Raw genomic sequence first — 20535 nt, forward strand, 5'->3', positions numbered from 1 at the left:
AGGTAAAGCCAAAAGGACAGCACTTAACTAAAATTGGTGTTTATTTTTCTCAAGCATATTATTTTCTCAGGCATTACCAGTGGTGGGTAATTGTGGGTTTGGGTTCAGGGGCTTCAGATTATCAGGGGCGGGACTACATTGATTCTTTCGACCTTTCCCTCATGATCACAAGATGGCAGCTGAGTTCAGAGATCATGCCCATATTCCGGGCAAGAGAGGAAAGGGCTGGTGAGATAGAAAAAAGATGAGCGCCAACAGAGCCTGACCGTTCACTTCTAGGGAGCTTCCTTGGATCTGTCCCACCCAGTGACTTTCACTGACGTCTTGGTGGCCAGATCTGTGTCACATGGAAAGGGAGTCTGGGGAAACGTGGGGAGGGCGGGGTGGTTTGTTATTGTCATTGTTTCTTGTTATTGTTGTTTGCTTGCCACCCCCCTCCCCCAGCAAAATCAGTATGCCATTAATAAGAAGGGAGGGAAGAATGGATCTCGGGGAGGTAACTAACAGCCTGTACCATAGCCTGCAGTAGCAGAACGCAGGGAGAGAGTTTGCGTGTTTCTGCTTAAGTGCGGAGTAGCTTTCTGCGCCATCATTCTGTTCCTGCCTCCCCGGGATACGTGGGAGTCTATCAGACAAAGGCTGATATGATCTGGAAAACCCCCAGGAAAGGGTCAGTGTTCATTATTGTGTTTTCATTCCCCGAATAAACATCTATAATTTAACTCCAAAATATGGGAGGATTTATTTCGATATTAGATTTGGGAGAAGGCCTGGAGGATACGTTCTTTTTCCCATGGACTCAGAGAACAGTTTCCTACTCGGACCTACTGCCCAGTGATTAGCAGCCATGTACATTCTACCTTTATGTTCTCATCGTTCTTGCTGTTGTGCTGCATCTCCCTTGGTATGGTCTTTCCAGGCATTTACTAACACACCTGTGTTTATGTGATCAACTTCATTAATTGCATTTTTTGTTGCAACCAAGAGATCAAAGGCCTCCTCCCTCCCCTTTTTTATTATTTCCTACATTGATCTGTTTGTAACTTTAGGTCTATGAACCATCTCTACAAGGGCCACTTTTCATTCTTTATATCATTTGTCTGAGGACTTGTTTCTGCATCTTGAAATAAGTGTCTGTTTGTCTCACTCACTAGCTATTTCCCGCTGTGTGTCCCCACTGAGTGCCTTGTGCTATGAGCTTTGCTCATCCAGAGTTTTTTAATTCATGTAAAACATTAATGGCATAACTGCAGCATTTAAAGAGGAGACTCAATATAGAGATTATAACTGGACAAATATAAAATGGTGTCCAAGGTCTTCATTTAAAAACAAAAAAAAGATATGTGCCCAGGACACTGTGCCTTAACCATAATGTGCACCTAGGAAGGCCTCATTGTCTAAACTACGGCACAGGAAACCCAGCTGTGCTGGAGCTGGTCAAAGTGTACAGTATGTCCAGAAAGAGAATGCTAAATAAATCAGAGAAGTAAGCTAGGTAGTTGGGGGAATATTTGAGGGACTTGAAAGAGCAAATTGTTTTCAGGCACTTTAAACACTTTAAAACATCGATTCATCAACATGCATAGGCTATGCTAATTGTAAATCTTTCGTTAAAAACCAGTCTCCCGAGGCTCTGCAGGCAACATCTTATAAGCCTGGTTCTGATTACTCTTTCTTCTTTAAAGTAATAAGAAAGCACTTCCATAAGCAATTTTATAATTCATACTTAATGTAGTGTGTTATGCCATTATTTGAATTACTAACTCAGTTTTGGTTTGCTTTGTAATACAGTTTTATTCAAATGTGTTTGTCTCCTGATCTTAGTTTTGACTTACAGGTAACTAGCTAGTTTATAATTGCTTTTAGAATTTGTTGGGTTTTTTTCTTGGATCATCAAGAAAATAAAGTCTGGTGCTACCTATCCTTTAAGTCACATTGTTATTCAACACACAGGTAATTTAAAATGTGGCTTTAAAGTACTGTACCCGGTCTAAAAAGAATTGAGTTGGTCAGAGATTATTGGGTAGGTTTGGAAATGTTATGAGGCCAGGCTGTTCTGGATTTTACTCTTGTTTTCATTTTTTTAAATGTAGAGCAGAGATTAATGGAATTTGTTGCCTTTGTTCTTCTGGGAAACTTTGTATACTTATAAGAATTAGTTGAGATGTCTAAGATAAATTTAAAATCTAAGGAAAATCAGGAATGTATTTTAAGGGAGTCAATTTTAGTAGCTCCCTTAAATGTATCTATGGGATAAATTAAATTTTTAAATACATCAAAAACTTATATATACGGAAAGATAAAAGATTCCAGTAAAATTCAGTAGGAAAAGAACTGAACTATGTAGCACAGTGCTGTTGTGCATGCAGTATACGTCACTAAATGTTTATGGAATGAATGACTTGGTGAATTGATACATCAGTTGATCAGTAGTTTGGATCTGGTGAGACCTGGGTTCTGACCCTGACCATCTCCTAAGCCCTAAGAAACCTTTCACAGGTGGTTTAACCATTCTGAGCCCCAAATTCCTCAGAGGTGGAATTTGTAGAGTGAGTATCTCACACTATGATGAAAATTAAATAAGATAAAGAACCTGGCACAAAGTAGGCAGTAAGTAAATATCATTGTTATAAACCACACTAAATTTGCCATACTTGGTAGATTAAAACTGGCGAAAGTTTATGACTCAACCCCGTATTTATCATATCACATAAAATGATTATGTAATTTTGCCAAAAAAAAACAAAACAACCCAAACTAACTTATCCCCACCTGAGGGTTTAGGGAAAGTTTCCTAAGGGAGGTAACCATTGAGCTGAGACATGACAGGTAAATAGGAGTTGGCCACTTGAAAAGTGGTGAGAGGGGCATTTCCAGGAAAAGATTTACACCCTCGGAAAAAGGGTAAATAGGCTAGGGTAGACTATTTCAGCAGTGCTGTGTGGATAGCTTGGGCCTTACTGGCTGTTACAACCTCTTTATTGCACTGTAGTCAGAGGCATAGTGTACTGGCCTAGGACAATATAGCCTTATCAAAAAAAGGTCTGCACTTAACACTCCGATATATATACACATTTAACAAGAAGTTATATGTTTGTACTACCAAAAATCCACACATTAAAAAAATTAAAAAGATAGATTTCCTTATTTGTTTAACCTAAAATAGACATTATAATATTTGTTTTCCTGAATCACAATTAATGGCCTTGCCTAACTTCCCACATGCCTGTAACCCCCTTTGGAGTCCACTGGCATATGAACACCACACTGAACGTGGACAAAAGTTTTCCTAATGCTTCTTGACCATATTTTGTGAGAGTTCAAGATGTATATTTCCAGTATCTGCATGGTTGCAGAACCCTCTATCTAAAATTTATGGCAGTCATTGGCTGTGATGTAATCAATGCAGATTCTGTCTCCAGGATCCCAATCTGGGAACTGATTCCTAGGAGCAGAAGCAAATCCACTTAGAGTGGGGGCCACACCTTGGACCTGACCTGGCCTGGCCCCCAGATACAGCCTTGCTGAAGATGAGTTCATGGGTCAAAAGCACAAAACACAGAAGAAAATAAACAGCTGAGAGTGAGAGTCAACAAAACAGCAGGGTTAAATTCCAAGAACAAGTCAAAGCACAATTTACTAGAAACCCAACATAAAAAGGTCTAAAGTAATTGAAGGCATAAGAAAAGATCAAGAATCTAAGAAAAACAGACAAGGCAGATTTGAAAAGGACCCAAAAATGAAAGTGTAGTCATTAGTATTAACTCAGTGGCTTGATTCAGAAGCAGTTCAGAGACAGCCAAAGAGGGTTTAGTGCACGGCCCCTGGACCTGAGGAATGCTGCTGCCACAGTTATGGTCTAAATGTAAATCAGATTGTGTTATGTGTACCTAGATACCCCACTTGCCACCTACCCAGGTAACATCACTCGATGGCCCCCAACATCCAGAGAGTGGAAAGAGCGAAGTCCTTCCCCGACCCAGAAGCCCCGCCCAGCCTGTCCAGCTCAGGTTCTCCTGCCTCATTGCTCAGCTTCCTTATTTTCTCAGGCACAGCCACACGGGCTGCCGTTCTGTTTTCCCAATGCCATGCTTCCACCCTCCACTCGCCTTTGACCTTGCTGTGCATTATGTCTGAAATATCCCACTCCTTTCATTCTATTACCTTATTCAACTCCCAGCTGTAGAATCACCTTCCCAGGGAGGCCCTCCTTCACCCCACAGGTTAATGAGGGTGCTTTGTTCCTAACACTTTCACCAGCTAGCTGCTTCCCTGGTTTCAGTTTGCAATCTCACATTCATTACAGTGGTCATGTGGACACTACCCATCTTCCCCACTGGACTGTATGTCCTGGGAGGGCAGGACAATGCTTATTGGCTAACCATTGCTCCAGTGATTATACTTAGTAGGTATTAAATGAATACTTTTCTATGAATAAATATTCCAGAACATAAATTTTGATGTTAAAATAGCTTAAAAGATGGTCAGTTTTCCACTTTCTTTTGTTCCATGATTAGTTTTGTCTTTTAGTCAAAGGATCACAAGTGCTATTTCTTCTTTCAAATTGTTCTGAAGCCAAATTACATTATTTCTTTTTATATATTCTTGACTATTTTTAATAGTCCATCGTCAGCATTCAGCTTTTTAGTGCAGGTCCTCAGATTTCTTGCACAGTGGTCTGTAAAGACCTGTGAAACCGCCGCACACGGCTGTCTGAACTCTAGGAGTGCTGCAGTTTTCCCAGGCCCGGAGCAGACGCATCTTGGGAACCATGTGTCTTACAAAACAAAGGGTGCACAGTGCAGTAGGTTCTTCAGAAGCACCTCTGATTTGCATGTTTCAAGAGGTCACAAGTCCTGTTAGATCTGTTTACTGGCTGGCTTTTTAAAAGTGTTCCTTTGACAACCTTGCTGTGGCTCATTTGCGAAATTGCGAGCAAGTGCCGGGAAGGGAAGTGGAAGACCAAGCTCTGGCTGCAGAGCCTTGTGCGCGCGAAGGTTCGGTCCCAGAGGACAGCGACACTGCAGCCCACTTACTGCAGTGAGGAGGTATTGATTTTTCTCTCTCCTCGTTCTTAGCTGCACCTCTGAAGTAGGTGTGTTATGAAGCCTCTTGCCTGGTGAGGCGAGGAAAAACTGTCATGAACTTTGTCACCTCAACAGTAGGACGTTTCACACCAAACTAGGTGGACTAGGAAAAAGGGCCTTAAGGATTCCTGGAAACGTCCCAGCTTAGTTCAGTCTCCTGGCTTTTGTGACAGAGAGGTTGCCTGAAGTTTATAACAAACCTTGATAGACAATGGGAAGAAACGTGGATTTGTTTTTTTTTTTTTAATGTTTTGAAAAGGGAATAAAAGGATCAAATCAGTGAAAGTGACGCAGCTTTGTGCAGCGATCTTGGAAGGTTAGCAAAGTGGTCTTGTCCAAGTTTTCAACGAGATGTTCCGTTCCCGTTATAATTGGCTGCTGGGTAGGTTTGGACCTAACTAGAATGCCAGCGTTCGATTTCCCCGTGTCCTCGGTGGAGATGTGTCACCGTTCATGCTCGCCTTAGTGACAATTTTCTAAAATGGAAACTCATGGGAAATCATTACAGTGTTTATATGTCTCCCTTGTCGGACGGCGTTATCCTGTGATATTTTACCAGTGTTTTCCACTGCATGATGGCATCTAGTGAAGGTTAAGGCAGAACAAGTCCCTCTGTAATTTCGTGACTGCATTTTCCTTACCAAAGGAGAAAAGATAACTGACAATTAAGTATTTGGGATGTCACAGAAAGAACATGTGCAACTAGTCAATGATCTCCTCTGGGAACATGATTTTATAAAGCTGATAGGGTAGAAAAATCGGGATTTTTGTGATTTGTGGTACATGATGATAATTGTGCCTTTTCAATAAAAAAGACATTTCTCCTGGAGTAAACATTGGGCTTTCCAGGGACGCTGGTAGCAGTGCTGTTGTTTTTCTGCCCAGTTCTGGCAGGGTTTTTGTAAATGTTTTTGTAGAGCATGAGGTTTTTTCTCATTCTTCTAGAGTGCTATTTCTGAGGGAATATCTGGTTTATTTTAAGGAAAGTCATATATTCTTCTGAAAATGACTAACATTGTATAAAGAATAATTTTTCTTTTTTTTCCTTCTTTTTTTTTTTTTTTTGCTTTTTCCCAGGGACACTTATCTACCCAGTTTTAATATTGATCAGAGTTGGATATACCAGCAGCAAAGTCTGTTGCATAGTATATCACACACTTGTTACAACTCTTTGATTTAATCCTGTTTCCTGTGTGCATCTGAATAATACCCGATTTTTAGTCTCCATACTATCTAAGTGATAAATTGAACAGGAATTTCTTTAATGAGTTTTTCTGTTAATTCTGTAGCATCTTCAGTCTGCATGTGTCTGAAAGAGCAACTAAAAGCATTCAGAGCCCAGGATATTTAGAAGCTCTTACAATGCCCACTCTATCTGTACATGTGCCTCTTTTGCTGGTTTTATTGCACAGGTTCAGTTAGAGACAGACTCCTCTTCTGCTAGTTTGGATGGTACTTTTTTCTTGTTCCAGCAGCTTTGAAAATCATCACCCTCCTTAACAGAACAGTTAGTTAACTTGAAGGCCACATATCCCCTTGGCCCTCCCCTGCCTCACTCCCTGCTTGGCGCCCACTACTTGGACCTCATCCCCTGGAAGAAGATAATACTGCATTAAGGGGGGTGAGAGGACCACTCAGCTCATTTTACACCTTGTGGCAGCGGCACTTCTTGCTGACCGGCAGCACTTGCACAGAAACAGCTACCCCCCATCTTGTATGTGGGTCGTTAATTCTGCCTCATATAGTATTTGACTCAGTACTTATTCCTGTAAATTTTAATTTCATAAAATTTATTTCCAACTCTTTCTCCAACTCATCATGATCATTTTGAATTTTGATGTTTCACTGCACAAATTAGTTGCCCAGCCATGCATCCCAACCTGCCTGCAGTGTTAGAACTCTGCCATCAGAGCTGTTAGCTGAACAGTTAGGTGGCCCTGGAGCTGGGCCCCATCACTGCCCTCTCATAACGAGAGTAGTGTACTAGGGCCTCATCAGCTGTGCTCTGACCCAGCACTAATAAAGTTTAAATCATATTTTCGTTCGTGCTTTGCTAACTTTGGAAATCCTTAGCACCACAGTTGGTTTTGAGTCTAGAGTTACATATAGAAGACACAGAAGCCACACATGTGAACTTACTGAATTCAGCACAGCAGTAGATTTTGGTCTACCAGAATCCTTCGCCAGGGTCGCCTTTCTGGCAGACAGATATGTTAGCCCACAGCTCAGAGCTGAAAGCACTGATGAATTCTAACAGCAAAGCGGCACATACCACAGTGGGGTTCCAGTCGACAAAGGAGGAGAAAACCGCAACAGGAAGGCAGCGTGTCCTTGGGGGAGCCGGCACATGGCACAGGCCTGCTGATGCCGCAGGCTCCAGACTGAATGAAAAGCGCGCCCAGCGACATTACTGCCATGTCACAGCTCAACGCAGGTGTCCTCCGCTGGGCTCTCGGGGACCTGGGAACCCGCTGCTACTCTCAGCACAATTGTGTGTGTATGTGTATTTTTTAGCAAGCAAGATTCTGAGCTTTCATCCACTTTTCAAAGGGATCCATGAATCATTGAGAGGCAAGAAGCTCTGTTTGCTAGACAAACAATAATCCAAACTTCCAAAACCAATAACATATGGTTGAGGGGAATGGAGACATCAAAAAGATTCAAAGGAAACAATTAACATTTACTGAATGTTCATTGTGCACCAGAGTCTCTTGGAGACATCATCCATCCAATCCTCCCATAGCCCTCTAAGGTGGGGGAGTTGTTCAAATCCAGGTCTTGCTCTGTAGCTACCCACTTGCCTCTCTAAAGAATGAAAATGACTAGTTAATAAAGAGAAGCAAGCTAAAACAATGATTTGATATTCAAAACTGTAATGTAAATAATTTTTTAAAAATTAAAGCTTATCCATGAAATAAAGTTGGGCAATTTGGACCAGACCACAGTCCCAAGCAGGTGGGCTGGCCCCAGGGTGCAGCTTCTAGAAGGAGTGGTTCTTCTTGAGCAAAAGCTTTTGAAGAAACGGAAGGTGTGAATGGAGGCACGATAGGCCTGCCTCGCTGTTGGGTCCATCATGGAATAAGATCGTGTGTTTATAAACCAAAGCATTCAGTCAAACTAATTTAATTTCTCTTTTGCATCTCTCTACTAGTTCATGACAGTCATTCACTTGTATATATTATATTAAATTAGTTAAATTCTATATTACACTGTATTTCTGCTTGGGTTTACATATTAACTATTTTCTTACAAGTCTTCTTAGCAGATTTTAAGAAATACTTCTACCACAAAATTGAATGTTTAACTTAGCCAACAATACTGCCTTCTTGATAACTATAAATCCTGAAATTTGTGTTGGTCTTGCTTTATGGAAATTTTTATTTGAGCATTTTCACTAAACATTCAAAAGAAATGAGCACAAAAGTCTGGAGTTTTCCACATTCCTTTTTTTTTTAACCAGTAGTCTCACCTGAAACAATGCCATCATCTATTTGGAATATCACTTTTGGTTTGAGGGAGGCTGAACAGGATTAATCCCTGTCCAGTGTTGCAGTGTAAACAGCTTTTTCCTGTCTTTTGTCATTAATGATCATGCTGGAGATGTAGCCAGTGCATTGTAAGCCAATCTGTCAAGGCAAATAAACAATTCACCTTGTTAAAATTCCCTAAATCTTGCATTAATAAAACCAAAGTAACCCCCTGAACACTCAAGAGATGTCTCCCTCCATACTGCGGTGATGGATGACATGTCTAAAGATCCTGGAAATTAAGTAGTTCAGGTCATTAAAAGTGTCCCACACTTGTTATTGATTTAATTTATTTTAAAAGGTGGGGGTGGAGATAAGGACATTTACCCCCCACCCCCACGTTTTTTTAAACCTGAAGGCTACCACTTGTACACATAATTAAAACTATTGCTTGGGTAAACAGCCCTGTATTTGTTACAACATTAAGCTTTACTATTCAAATAGGTATTATGTTACTCTCTTAACCTGATATCTAGAAACAAGTAGATAGCCACTTGTGTTAAGGCACATTTCCTTGGAGCGTCATATATATGATGATTGCTAGAACCTAGAGTTCTGGGCACCCCCAAATTTCCTCAGGTATGTAAAAATTCAGGTGAAGATCAAATAATTTGAAGGAAATTAACTGAAATAGTAATGAACATATGCCTTTGGATAGAGGATTTTTTCCTTTCTAAGAATTTTTCATTTTTTATTTTTTACTTTCTTTAGATATCAAGAAAAGAATAAACATTTTAGATAGATGGAATTATGGATGGGTGGGAAAACATGTAGAGAGTGGTAGACTTTTTCAGTTCCATATCGTCACATTCTAAGGCAAGTTTAGGCTGCATGTGTTTTGTTTACTTATCACTAGTTTTCTCCACCAGCCCACACTCAAGTGGACCATTGTATTCACTGCCATATCCCAGTGCCTAACATAATAGATGCTGTTTACCTATTTAATAAATTATAACCACTAAGCACTTATCTTTGTTTCTCTTGTTTATTTCTTAAACTTCAGTGGGTACAATGAGCTATGTAAGGAAGAGTAACAGCCCCAGATGGGACTGGCTCTTGAGAAGACCCCTCACAGGAACTGAACAGGGGGAGGGTTGCGCACTAGTGTCATCCAGAGGTCAGCCCACTAGGACTGGCAACCTGAGTAGTCGGTCACTCGATTTATGTGTCCTGAATTAGGTAACAGTGTCCCAAAACCCTGTAAGAAATGGGCAGCTCAGTGTATAAATTATGGCTCAAAATAATACATTATATAGAATTATGCATATACGAGATATACCTAATTCCACCTTACTTTTATCATTTGTTATATATTGGGTTAGCCAAAAAGTCCATATGGTTTTTTCCATAAAATAAAAGACACATTTTTCATTTTCACCAATAACTATTGATTTGGATATTTTGAGTATGTCGGCTATCTCCTGGGTGGTATAACGTGGATTGCTCTCAATTAATGTCTTGATTTGATCACTATCGACTTCAGCTGGACTACCCAATTGTGGAACATTGTCCAGTGAGGAATGTCTAACACCAAACTTTGCAAAACCACTTTTGACACATTCAATCAGTTATAGCACCTTCTCCATACACTGCACAAATCTTTTTTTGTGTGTATTTCAGTTGCGTTTTTACCTTTCTGGACATAATAAAGCATAATATGCCAAAAATGTTATTTTCTTCCATCTTCAATATTAAAATGGCTGCACAAAAATCCACCAATTTTGATGAGTTTTTTAATGTGCACTGATATGACGGCTGTCACAATACAATGTAACAAAATTGTTCTGAATGAAGTTAAAGACAACTAAGCCCTACTAGAACCATCAGACAGAAAGAACCAAATGACCTTTTTGGCCAACCCGATACTTTATCACCTTGGAGAGCAGATTCTGCTCAGCTGTGTGAGTGACATTTCACCATTATTCTCATTGTTCTTCAAACAACATGTGCTTATTGTGTGTTGGGGGGGAAGGGGAGAGCAGCCATGGTAAATTATGGAAATGACTCTTGAAAATAGTTAGATTGATTCAGAGATTAATTTCATTCTGTGATGCTTTTTCCATGATCTTTGCAGAAAAGAAGGAGGAAGGGACAAATACGCAATCAATTCACACACTCTCGCTGACTCTTAAAAAAATAGATACATATAAAAATGCATTCTATAGTTCTGCATTAAATTTCTCCTTAAAATTGCATGATTTGGCTATCTGGGAACTGACATGGTTATGCCATTATGCCAGCTCTTTAGCAGAACTCTGTAAATGGAACAACTCTATAGATTTTTTTCAGCGTATACACTGATTTACACTTAGTGGTAGAGTTGTTACTGACCCTTTAAGTGGAGCCGTCCAAATAGCAATAAATGTCAGTTGATCCTAATGCTGAAACAGGTGATAGCTGAGAGGTCTTGACTAAATCTTCCAGTTAAAAAGCCATGTGTAGTATTTCCTAAACAGTAGTGATCTTGTATAGATACGCACACACCAGACCACCTTATCACTCAGTAAGGACAATTTGATGTACATATTGTGACAGTATTGTTGATGTTCCTAGGTTTTTCAAATGCTCCCTCTGGATTAGAATCTCTGTGAGGCGGGAACTGTGTCTGCCTGGTGCCCTGTGTTCCCCTTATCAGCATCTGAAGAGTAGCTGCTTCATAAATAATGTTTGCATGAAAGAATAGGTAAAATGGAGCAATTGCCATCACTGAATAAAATGTGTGTCAGCCTGAATTCTTGGCAGGTAAAGTGGGGACCATGCCTTATATTGATGGTGAGGAATGATGCTGTAACAACTTGGGTGATGGTTATGACTTTTTGAAATACTTCATTTGATTGATTGCCTAGCAGACTTTACTTTCTAAATCTGTTTTCTGCTTTCACAGGCTGTCATTTTAGAAAATGAAGAACTTCCCAAATTGTTTCTTGATTTCCTAAACATACGGCACTTGCCGTCTCTACCAAAGGCAGAGAGTTGTGGGTAAGAATTGTTGTTTACTTTTTGGACTTGTATTTTATGTTACTCTTCAGCCCCTTAATTGGCCTAAAAACACCCCACAGTGATGCCAGCAGGGGCAGCCTGGCCACACCCATTCTTTGGCTTGCCCGCCCCCTGCTTGTAGTCAGAGGAATTCCTCCTGAGGCCTTATCCCCACATAGCTGCCCAGCAACGAACGCTCAGTAATTCTTGTTACAACTTGAGGAACTCACTTTTTAAATCATGCTATTATCTGGAGCAATGTCCCATGATGGGAACTGTGAATCTAGATATCCTGTTTAGGCACTAAGATGTTTATTTGTGCACACATGATCACAATCTGTATATCCCCCTGGCACACCTATATTCATATAACTTTGAAGTTATAAATGGCCTTAGAGATGAATTTACCCAACTCCCTTTATTTTAGAGTTGAGCTTTCCTAAGATGTCCCTCATTGTAGCTGGTGGAACCCAGGCCTTCCAGCTCTGGTCCCCACTGTCCTACTGCCTCTCCCTCCAGAATTTTTAATGCCAGCTCTAGACCCTGACCCCTGCCCACCAAGGGACCAGGCACTGGACATACCAGCCACTGGGAAATGTTCTTCTGAAGAATTAACTCAGAAATAAGCCACTCGCCCAGCTCTGGGCACCTTACTTGTGCCGAGCTGATTACTGAAGGTGGTCAGCAATGTCCTGACATGTTAAATCCATTCACAGAGAAATACATTACCTCAGACTCTCTGCGTTTTCAAATGGGGAAGATGGTTTTGTCCATTTTTCTCTCTGTGTCCAGACCTGCCTGAAGGACCTTCACTAACTACAAGGCATTCAAGCTAATCACACCCAAAGTCCTGTTAAGCCCAGCCCTCTGCTGAGTGAGAGGCTGGGAATACCTGCCACAGCTCCCTCACCAGCAGGTGTACTTTCTGCTCACCCTGGAGCAGGGACTGTGCACCCTGCTGTGCGCCAACCGTCTGCCTTGTCAGTGTGTCCTGTTCTAACGCATGTGCTTTGCTGGGAGGTTGGGATTCATACACAGCTGTGTATTTTTAAGAAGAGACGTGGGAAATGGCAATGAGTGTAATCTTTTCTCCATTATATAAATTTGGAAGTAAAAGTGTAGGATTTTAAGTGATCTGTAGGAAAATTGAAATTCAAGTATATTGCAGTCTTAGATTCCTTAGAGGCCTCTGCAGTGCCTCTGTGTGAACACCTTCATTCTTTTCAAAATGTCCCCCAACTCAGAGCTTTAGGAATGCTGTCTGTTTTTAACTTTGTTGGCATAAACATTGACTCAACTTATATGGCTTTTTCTTTTTCTTTTAAAAACACCTTTTTTAGATCTTTTGATGAGACAGAATCTGAAGAGTCAAGGTAAGAACTAACAGTTGTCATTTGGGAGTTAAACTGCACAAATCAGGAGAAGGACCGTGCTTTGTTAAATGTTTAGTTACCAGGGTATAAGTGCTTTAAGTCATAATTTTCTTGAAAACCTCTGTTGGGAAATTGATTTTAAGATGATAAATATTTGATAGGAAGTTACAGAAGTAACCGGTTCCATCCAGGAGTGAAAGAATCAGAGCCCTACATTGTTTCATGCAAATAATAAGAATAGTATTTTTATCAATAATCATACTACAAGATGAAAAAAACACTTTGCAGTAATGATTTATTGTGTAGATTGTGTATCTGCTTCAGATCCCACAAAGAAGTGCTGGGAGACGAGCGCAGTGCTGGTCGGTTCCCTCCAGCCCTGCGTGCTATTACTCACCCACCCTGTGCGATGCACAAGCCTTGAGACGTCCCTGCACAGCAGTTTGATCCCCTCAAAGCTAGTTTGTAGTGTTTTCTGTTTACCGTCGTCCCCTGATGCTGACATGCCTGTTCTTGACCTTTCCAGCAAACTGTCCCACCAGCCGGTGCTGCTGTTCCTCAGGGATCCATACGTCTTGCCTGCAGCCAGCGGTAATCAAACCTGTCATCTGCTAACAGCTCTTTACTGATCTGACCCTGCACCACATAAACCACGTTTTTAATACAGGTCTAACAGAGTGTCATTGGTCCGGGGCTTAATAATCTGCCAATAAGCCAGTGCTCTTGGTGTAAGAGACATTCAGAATTTTAATTGGGGTAGGCCTTAGGTGGAAATACAATTTTTCTTTCTCTCTTACCAGGCAATTTTGAATTAGAGCAATAAAGGAGAAAGGTGTTTGTTGCCTTTAAATTTTTTGGTGATGTTATTTTGGCCGCTGGTTTGTTTTATCCAGATGCTCGTGTTGGGATCCAAGGCTCTTGAACTTTTTTAAAAATGCTTCTTCCCAAAAGCCATGTGTGTGTACATTGGTTGTATGTCCCCATTTCCATTTAGATTATAGCATCTTCAGTGGTCAAATATATATTTTTAGAAATTATATATTTAAACATAATAAATAATTTAAGTATAAATGTAATCAATATATTAGCCTGAGCTCTTTCTTTGTGCCAGGAACTTTAAAGTAGTCCCTTTCACAGCATTTTGTTGTGCAGCTATCCGTGAGTACATTCTCAGAGAGTATCTCATTTAGTTTCTGTAACAACCTCGGGAAAAAGGCAAGGCAGGTGTCACCATTGGGGAATAAGAGAATCGGGGCTCAGGGAAGCACCTGCCTTGCCCAGTCTCACGTGCTGATGGGTGGAGCCCTTTTACCTAATTTTTCTTTCTGTGCTCTTTGCATATAGTGAGTTTTCAGCCTTTGTTTCCGAGAGTGACTAAATAGCAATAGATAAATTACCTATTGAAACCATACCCACACTCTGACAATAAAATCTTATTCCCAGCAAGAGAGAGGGCAATGTTTTGAATAGCAGGGGTACATGGATTCAGATGACCCACTTGTCTGTCATTGAGAGAAGGCCAGCCTGGATGCAGCCTGCCCTGGGAGGGGCCATTCCTAGCACCCTGCGAAGGGAGAGCTGCCCTTGGTCTGTAAGAGTAGGTCTCATAGGAATAATTGTCTGTCTTTAGCATTTGCTCACCATCTTAACAAATAGTCATGTTATATCAGTTGGTATTATGTTAACAAAGTGTTACATTTAACAAATATTTTTAATGTAACCATATCTAGATTAGATGGGCAATGTTTTATAAAGTATTCTTATTATCTTTTAAAAAATGGTTTCACAAGTACTTTTTCCAGGTATTGTTTATACACAGATATTTTATGCATTTGACTGAAATTCCTATGAAAGTGTAGAGTGGAGTAATTGTGGACTAGAATAGCTAGGATATTTTATGGAAGAGGGAAGATATTTTATGGCCTGTAAATGCAATTTATTTTGCTTGTTAAACATCATGTGCTACGCACCTGGCTTGACAATGAAGAACAGGAGGAACTTTCTGGAAAAGGACATGGGGGAAATGTCTGGAGTCAGAGTAAGAAGTATGTAACATTTGCAGAATGTTGGCGCAGATGAATGACTTGCACAGCAAGGGGATTCTTGTTTGAGAGCGAATGGAAACCACAGGTTTGATGGACAGGAGTTCGGAATGGAGTAAACATTGAGTCTTCAAGGAATGCTGGTAGCGGTGCTGTTGTTTTTCTGCCCCATTCTGGCAACATTTTCGTAAATGCTTGTGTAGAGCCAGATCTATTTTCATGGAATTTTGTGCAACTCAATTTCATAACTCAGATTCTTGTTGTCCTAAAAGTATTATCCCTAAAAGTCCTAAAAGTAATACTTGTAAAAATATTACAAGCATTGTAAATCTTTAGCATTCAATGTAAAGATAAATTGTGCTTGCATCACATTGTGCCATCATGCCTCCTAACTGTTAAGGTTACCATTCCAGAGCATATGGGTATGAATATGGAAATATCTTATCAGATATATTGTCCGTAGCAAAATTAGAGGAGGGTCCATCTTTAAAGTTCTAACAGTTGAACATTATCCTCTTATAAAATGCTAATAATCAAATATTCTTGTAGCATATGCTCTTCATCTTTTGTTTTGATTTTTCTGGGAAATTTAAAACAACTCTTGCCAAGACCCCCAGCAATTGCAGTGTAGCTAAATTCTGTGGACATTTTTCAGTCCTCCTGTTATTAGACTTCTTATCAGCAGTAGCTCTTTCTCCTCCTTCATACATCATCTTCCCTTGGCTTTCTCACTTTGCTACTGTTCTTCCATTCTCTGGTAACTCACCTGAAGGCTGTCAAAGACCCTTCTCTCATGACAACTTCTTAAAAAAAATGATCTCCTGCTTGGTTTTGGCCTTGATGACCTCATGTAGATAGCTGAGTCACCGTATCAAATTTCCATTCCACCCTCTCTATGAACGTGGTTACAAGGCCCTCCATGGTCTGGCCCTGTCTCACGTTCCTGCTGGGACCCCTCCCACATTCCGTCCCAGCCACACTGAGCATCTGGAGGGGTTAGCTTCAAATGTACTAACTCCTTTCCACCTCGGGGCACTTGCTATTCCATCTTCCTGGACCCCTCCCCCTTCTGGTCCCCACACATTGTTGGCTCTCTCGTCTCAGGTGCAACTTCTGAGAGGCCTCACTGACTCTCCTGCCAGGTAGCCTCCATGGGCCCCTCTACACCATTCACTTTTTTAAGGTTCATAATAAATGTTTTTCAAATAAATGAAAACCAACACAAATAACAGCAAAACCTATCCTAAATCACATTCCTTTTCACTGATGGGGAACCAAGGCAAGGACCATTTTCTGAATTCAAGCAATAATGGACATTGCATTAAATGATACATACAGTGAAACCGAAATTCACAGTTGAGAGGGGGTGAAATAACAGAAGGGGAAAAATTAACTCTGATTATCTCATCATTGGTCGGTAGTGGGTGGACCTTGTTATAAAATACCTCTATTTCATTCACTTTTATCACAACAACCAGTTTGCATCCTTTCTAGCAGTGATCACAAACTTCGTTTCCCTTTTATTCTCTCTCTCTCTCTCTCTCTCTCTCTCTCTGTTTTATTCGCCCTCTAAATCTCCAGCATATGGCATGTGCTCAGCCCTAAGTATGGGGCCTGGCCTGCGCTGCTCCTCTGCCCGAAATGCCCTCCAGCCAGGGACCCTCGCAGTGGGTGCCGCACCACTTCCTGCGGCGGCACCACGCACACAGGTCTTCCCACCCCATCACGCTCTGGCCCCATGCCCTGCTTTATGATTTTCTTTGCCCTTAAACCACTGATGGACCTATTCCAGTGCCACAGAACTACCCAATGTATTTAACATTATTTTTCTTTTTGTACTTTTTTGCTGAACTTATTTGAATCCTCTTAAGCTAAACATGCTATGATGTAATTTGACTAACCTAATATACTTTCGTGTTTTGGGTGGCAAAGGATAAATGCACATATGCTAATGGATGTAATATGTTGTACCTGGGATTTTATTGAAAGTTAATCAACAGCTTCATATGGCTATTGGTTTTAGTATACTTCTGTGTAGGAGAAATACATTTAGAATTAAAATTAACTTAGTGAAATCACTGCTTTTGATTGGGATCTAAATATACAGGTGTAAGTCCTATAAACTTCTAAAGATATGTTTTAGAAAATATTATTTTACTTGATGTTGATTAAAGGCAAACACTAAGAAATCAAGTGTCACCAACCAAAAGTAATTGAATACTACTCTATTGGAAATATCTTTACAACTTATTTTGTCTGTTTCTTCAACTGCTTGTCTCTCTGACTAGCACGTAATTTCCACTGGCAGGGGCGGGGTCTGTTATTTACTTATGTTCCCAGCAGTTAGCCAGTGCTTGGTACATTGTAATAGCAGCTGGCACTTACTGTGTGCCAAGCTCAGGCCCAAGCACTTTGTTTCACTCATCAGTTTTTACAGCAACCTGCTAGGTAGGTGCTATTAAGAAATCCCTCACCAGTCATGTTGAATCCATCACCACTTTGAACTTGCTCCAGTCCGGTCTCTGAATGGCAGCCAGAGTCATCTTTTCAAAACACAATTCAGTTCTGTCTTACTCTGCTTAAAATCCTTGGATAGCTTCTCATTGCTTTTTAGGAAAAGCCAGAATTCCTGTCTATGCTTAAGTTGCACCTCCTCTACCCACCCCCACCCACGCCCTCAGGCCTCACAGCTTCTCCTCCTGCTACCCCAGCCTTCCCTTAGGTCATGTGCCCTCCAGGCTCCTTCCCACACAGAATTTTCACCAGCTTAGCTCCCTCTTCCTAGTCCTGTCCCGCAGAGCCTGTCTGCTCTCCCTGATGAGGTTCCAACCCCTTGTTAGTGGTTTCACACTGTAGGTGCTCTGTAGAGGTTGGATTAATAAATGAAGGTATTATTTCTTTTGTCTTAAAGTATTGAACCACTTCAATACTTCAAGTATATTCCCTTATAATTACATTTATTTCAAGTGGTTGGCTTTAGCATAAATCCTTGACACACTTATGTGCAGACTGAAGTTTAGAATATAAACTTCTGAGCCATGTGATAGATTGATCCTCCTGTTCAGGTGGTGTACTCCGAGGTCACCTGCCCTGGTGACGGGAACGTGGCACAACACGACATACAGCTCTGGGTTTCCTCTGTACCTCCAATAAAAACACAGCTGATTTTTCAAATCTGACAGGACGGCTTTTATCGGAAATTTACCCTTTTAAGTTCCAAAGACAGGCCCCCATCTTCCTGCTCTCTAGAAGCTAGTGTAATAGAACAAGCATACTCAAGACAACTTGGACTAAACCAGCCGCTGTAAACCACAATGGAAAAACTGCAGTGAAGTATTCCCAGTAGAAATCTTGGAATTCCTTCAAGTATATTGAGATTTTGTTAGAAATTGAATTGCCAGTGTAATCCATCTTCCTTGTGAGAAAACATTCAGATAAAGAGCTGGGGCCTAGCAGCATTAACCATTAGAACATCCCTTAAATCAATAAGCTACAAATCTGGCCGCGCTTTCCTGCAGCGCCCGGTGCTACGCTAAAGTGGCTACAGGCGGAAGCCGTATGGTGGGATAGCACATTAGGACCCACACTGCCTTCCTATGTCACAATGGGCCTTCCCCCCTTAAATTCTGCAGAATGTGATAATGGTATTTTACTGATGCACATGAGAAAAGCAGTTTTCTTTTGTTTTTCAGATTTTCCAAATGTGGTTATTGAAGGAGTTCTCCATGGGATATTCTACCCTCACCTACAGCCCAGGTAGAAAACCTGTGTGGCCAGAAGAAGCTGAAACCACTTTCAAAGCTGTACTCAAGGAAATCGATATCTACCAAATTAACCTAAACGCTATGACATAACAGCTCTAGCTAGTGGTAACATCCAGTCCCAGCTTAATTCAGGGCAGGGACATTTCCATTAGAATGGTGCTTTTAAAAATAGAAACTGAACCAGGGTGAGCTGAGGTTAAGGCCCAAGGTTTAAGAAGTAGAATGTAGCTGCCAATTTAAAAACCCAAGAAAATGAGGCTGTTAGAAGATCCCCGGGAGCACCCAGTGCGACCAAAGTGACTCTCCGCTTCACCGGCACCATTTGCTAATTGAAAATCTCATCCTGAATCTGCACTGAGACTGATCCACTCTGGCAGCTTTTGTGTTCAGATTTTGTGACACTAATCTTACCGTTATGAGATTTTTCTTGGCCAGTGATAGATACATTCCAAAGTGCTGGGTCCAGGGGGGTATCATAGAAACACACTGCTAACTGTGAGGGAGGAACTACCGTATTTTGCTGTGTAAAATACACAGCTTTTTGCCCAAATTTTTGAGGGAAAAATAAGGATGTGCATTATGCATTGATGTAATGATGACATAATCCCATGTATAATGCATATAAACATGGATGCACATCATACAAGGCAAAATATGGTAAACTGGAAATTAAACGATGCTGGTAATAGTGGGGCACTTTTTGAATCATGGCATTTTAAATGTACATTGCAGTGGAGTTGCATCATACCCAGAGCTTAGCTTCTAATGTCAGGACATTAGATATAATGGGGTATCGAGATTATCCTGGAAAGCCCTTGAGAAAGGCACCATATTGGAAATCTGTCCATCTACCACGACCAGTTTTGCCTCCACTGTTGGAAGAAATGACTGTTTCTTTTGTCGAAGAACAATTGAAGTTGTTGGTGTTTGTTTAGGGGCTATTTTGTGTAAAAACCACCTATCTTTAAACACTAGAATCACACTTACCCTTGCAAGATGCTTGCCCTCTAAGAGACGGCGGCGTGAACTGACAGAGACTGAGGGAGTGCCACAGTGGCAGCGCTGAGCTCGGCTCCTCAAGGGCGTCCCTCTGTTCAATAGGTGGTATTGTCATGAAATCTACTGTTACTTTCCTTACCGTTTCCTTTTCACCGACCTCGTATCTCGAATAATGTAAATTGAACGTGTTTATAATATGACTCCACTGTACATCTTATGTTCACTTTTGAGTAGTAAAGAATATAAGCATATATGCAATCTGTATGTATGTGCTGTATTTAGACATTTCATTGAAAACTAATTAAAAATAGCTAGACTATTTATGATTATTCATTTTAATGAGCTTCTGTGTGGGAGAAGCATATTTAGAGTCAAAGGTAATTACTGAATCATCTTATTTGATTAGGATATAAATATACAAGTTTAAAGCCTGCTGTAAACTTTTAGAAGTATATTTATTATGATAGATATGTTACTACATATTGGAAACAAGCAAGAACTAAAAAATCAAGTGTCATCCACCAAAAATAACTGAATAGTCAAGGATTGGAAATATTTTTTTATGTTTTTGTTATTAGCTATTTTTAGTTAAATAAAAACAAAGAATAAGAAATATTTGAATTTGTCTTCTCCTAAGATTTTGTTGGAAATCATGTCTTGTCTCTTTATACACATACACACACACAACTTCTCATGGATTCACACATTTATTTCTAGTGCGACAATGTAAGTTAATGACTTTATCTGTTAAGCCAAAAAGTACT

At 40.5% G+C, this 20535-nt stretch overlaps 1 protein-coding gene across 1 annotated transcript in view; it reads left to right on the forward strand.

The window, feature by feature from the left end:
* Window positions 1–20294, forward strand: part of SNX24 (sorting nexin 24) — a 140940-nt gene extending 120646 nt beyond the window's left edge. Inside the window, exons 4-7 of the mRNA XM_028514771.2 lie at window positions 11499–11593; window positions 12934–12966; window positions 13493–13557; window positions 18701–20294. Of these exons, the coding sequence (XP_028370572.1) occupies window positions 11499–11593; window positions 12934–12966; window positions 13493–13557; window positions 18701–18768 (261 nt within the window). The 3' untranslated portion in view covers window positions 18769–20294. The remainder of the gene's footprint in view (window positions 1–11498; window positions 11594–12933; window positions 12967–13492; window positions 13558–18700) is intronic.
* Window positions 20295–20535: the final 241 nt, after the last annotated feature.

Source organism: Phyllostomus discolor, chromosome 3 (assembly GCF_004126475.2).
Source record: "Phyllostomus discolor isolate MPI-MPIP mPhyDis1 chromosome 3, mPhyDis1.pri.v3, whole genome shotgun sequence".
Classification (NCBI taxonomy): domain Eukaryota; kingdom Metazoa; phylum Chordata; class Mammalia; order Chiroptera; family Phyllostomidae; genus Phyllostomus; species Phyllostomus discolor.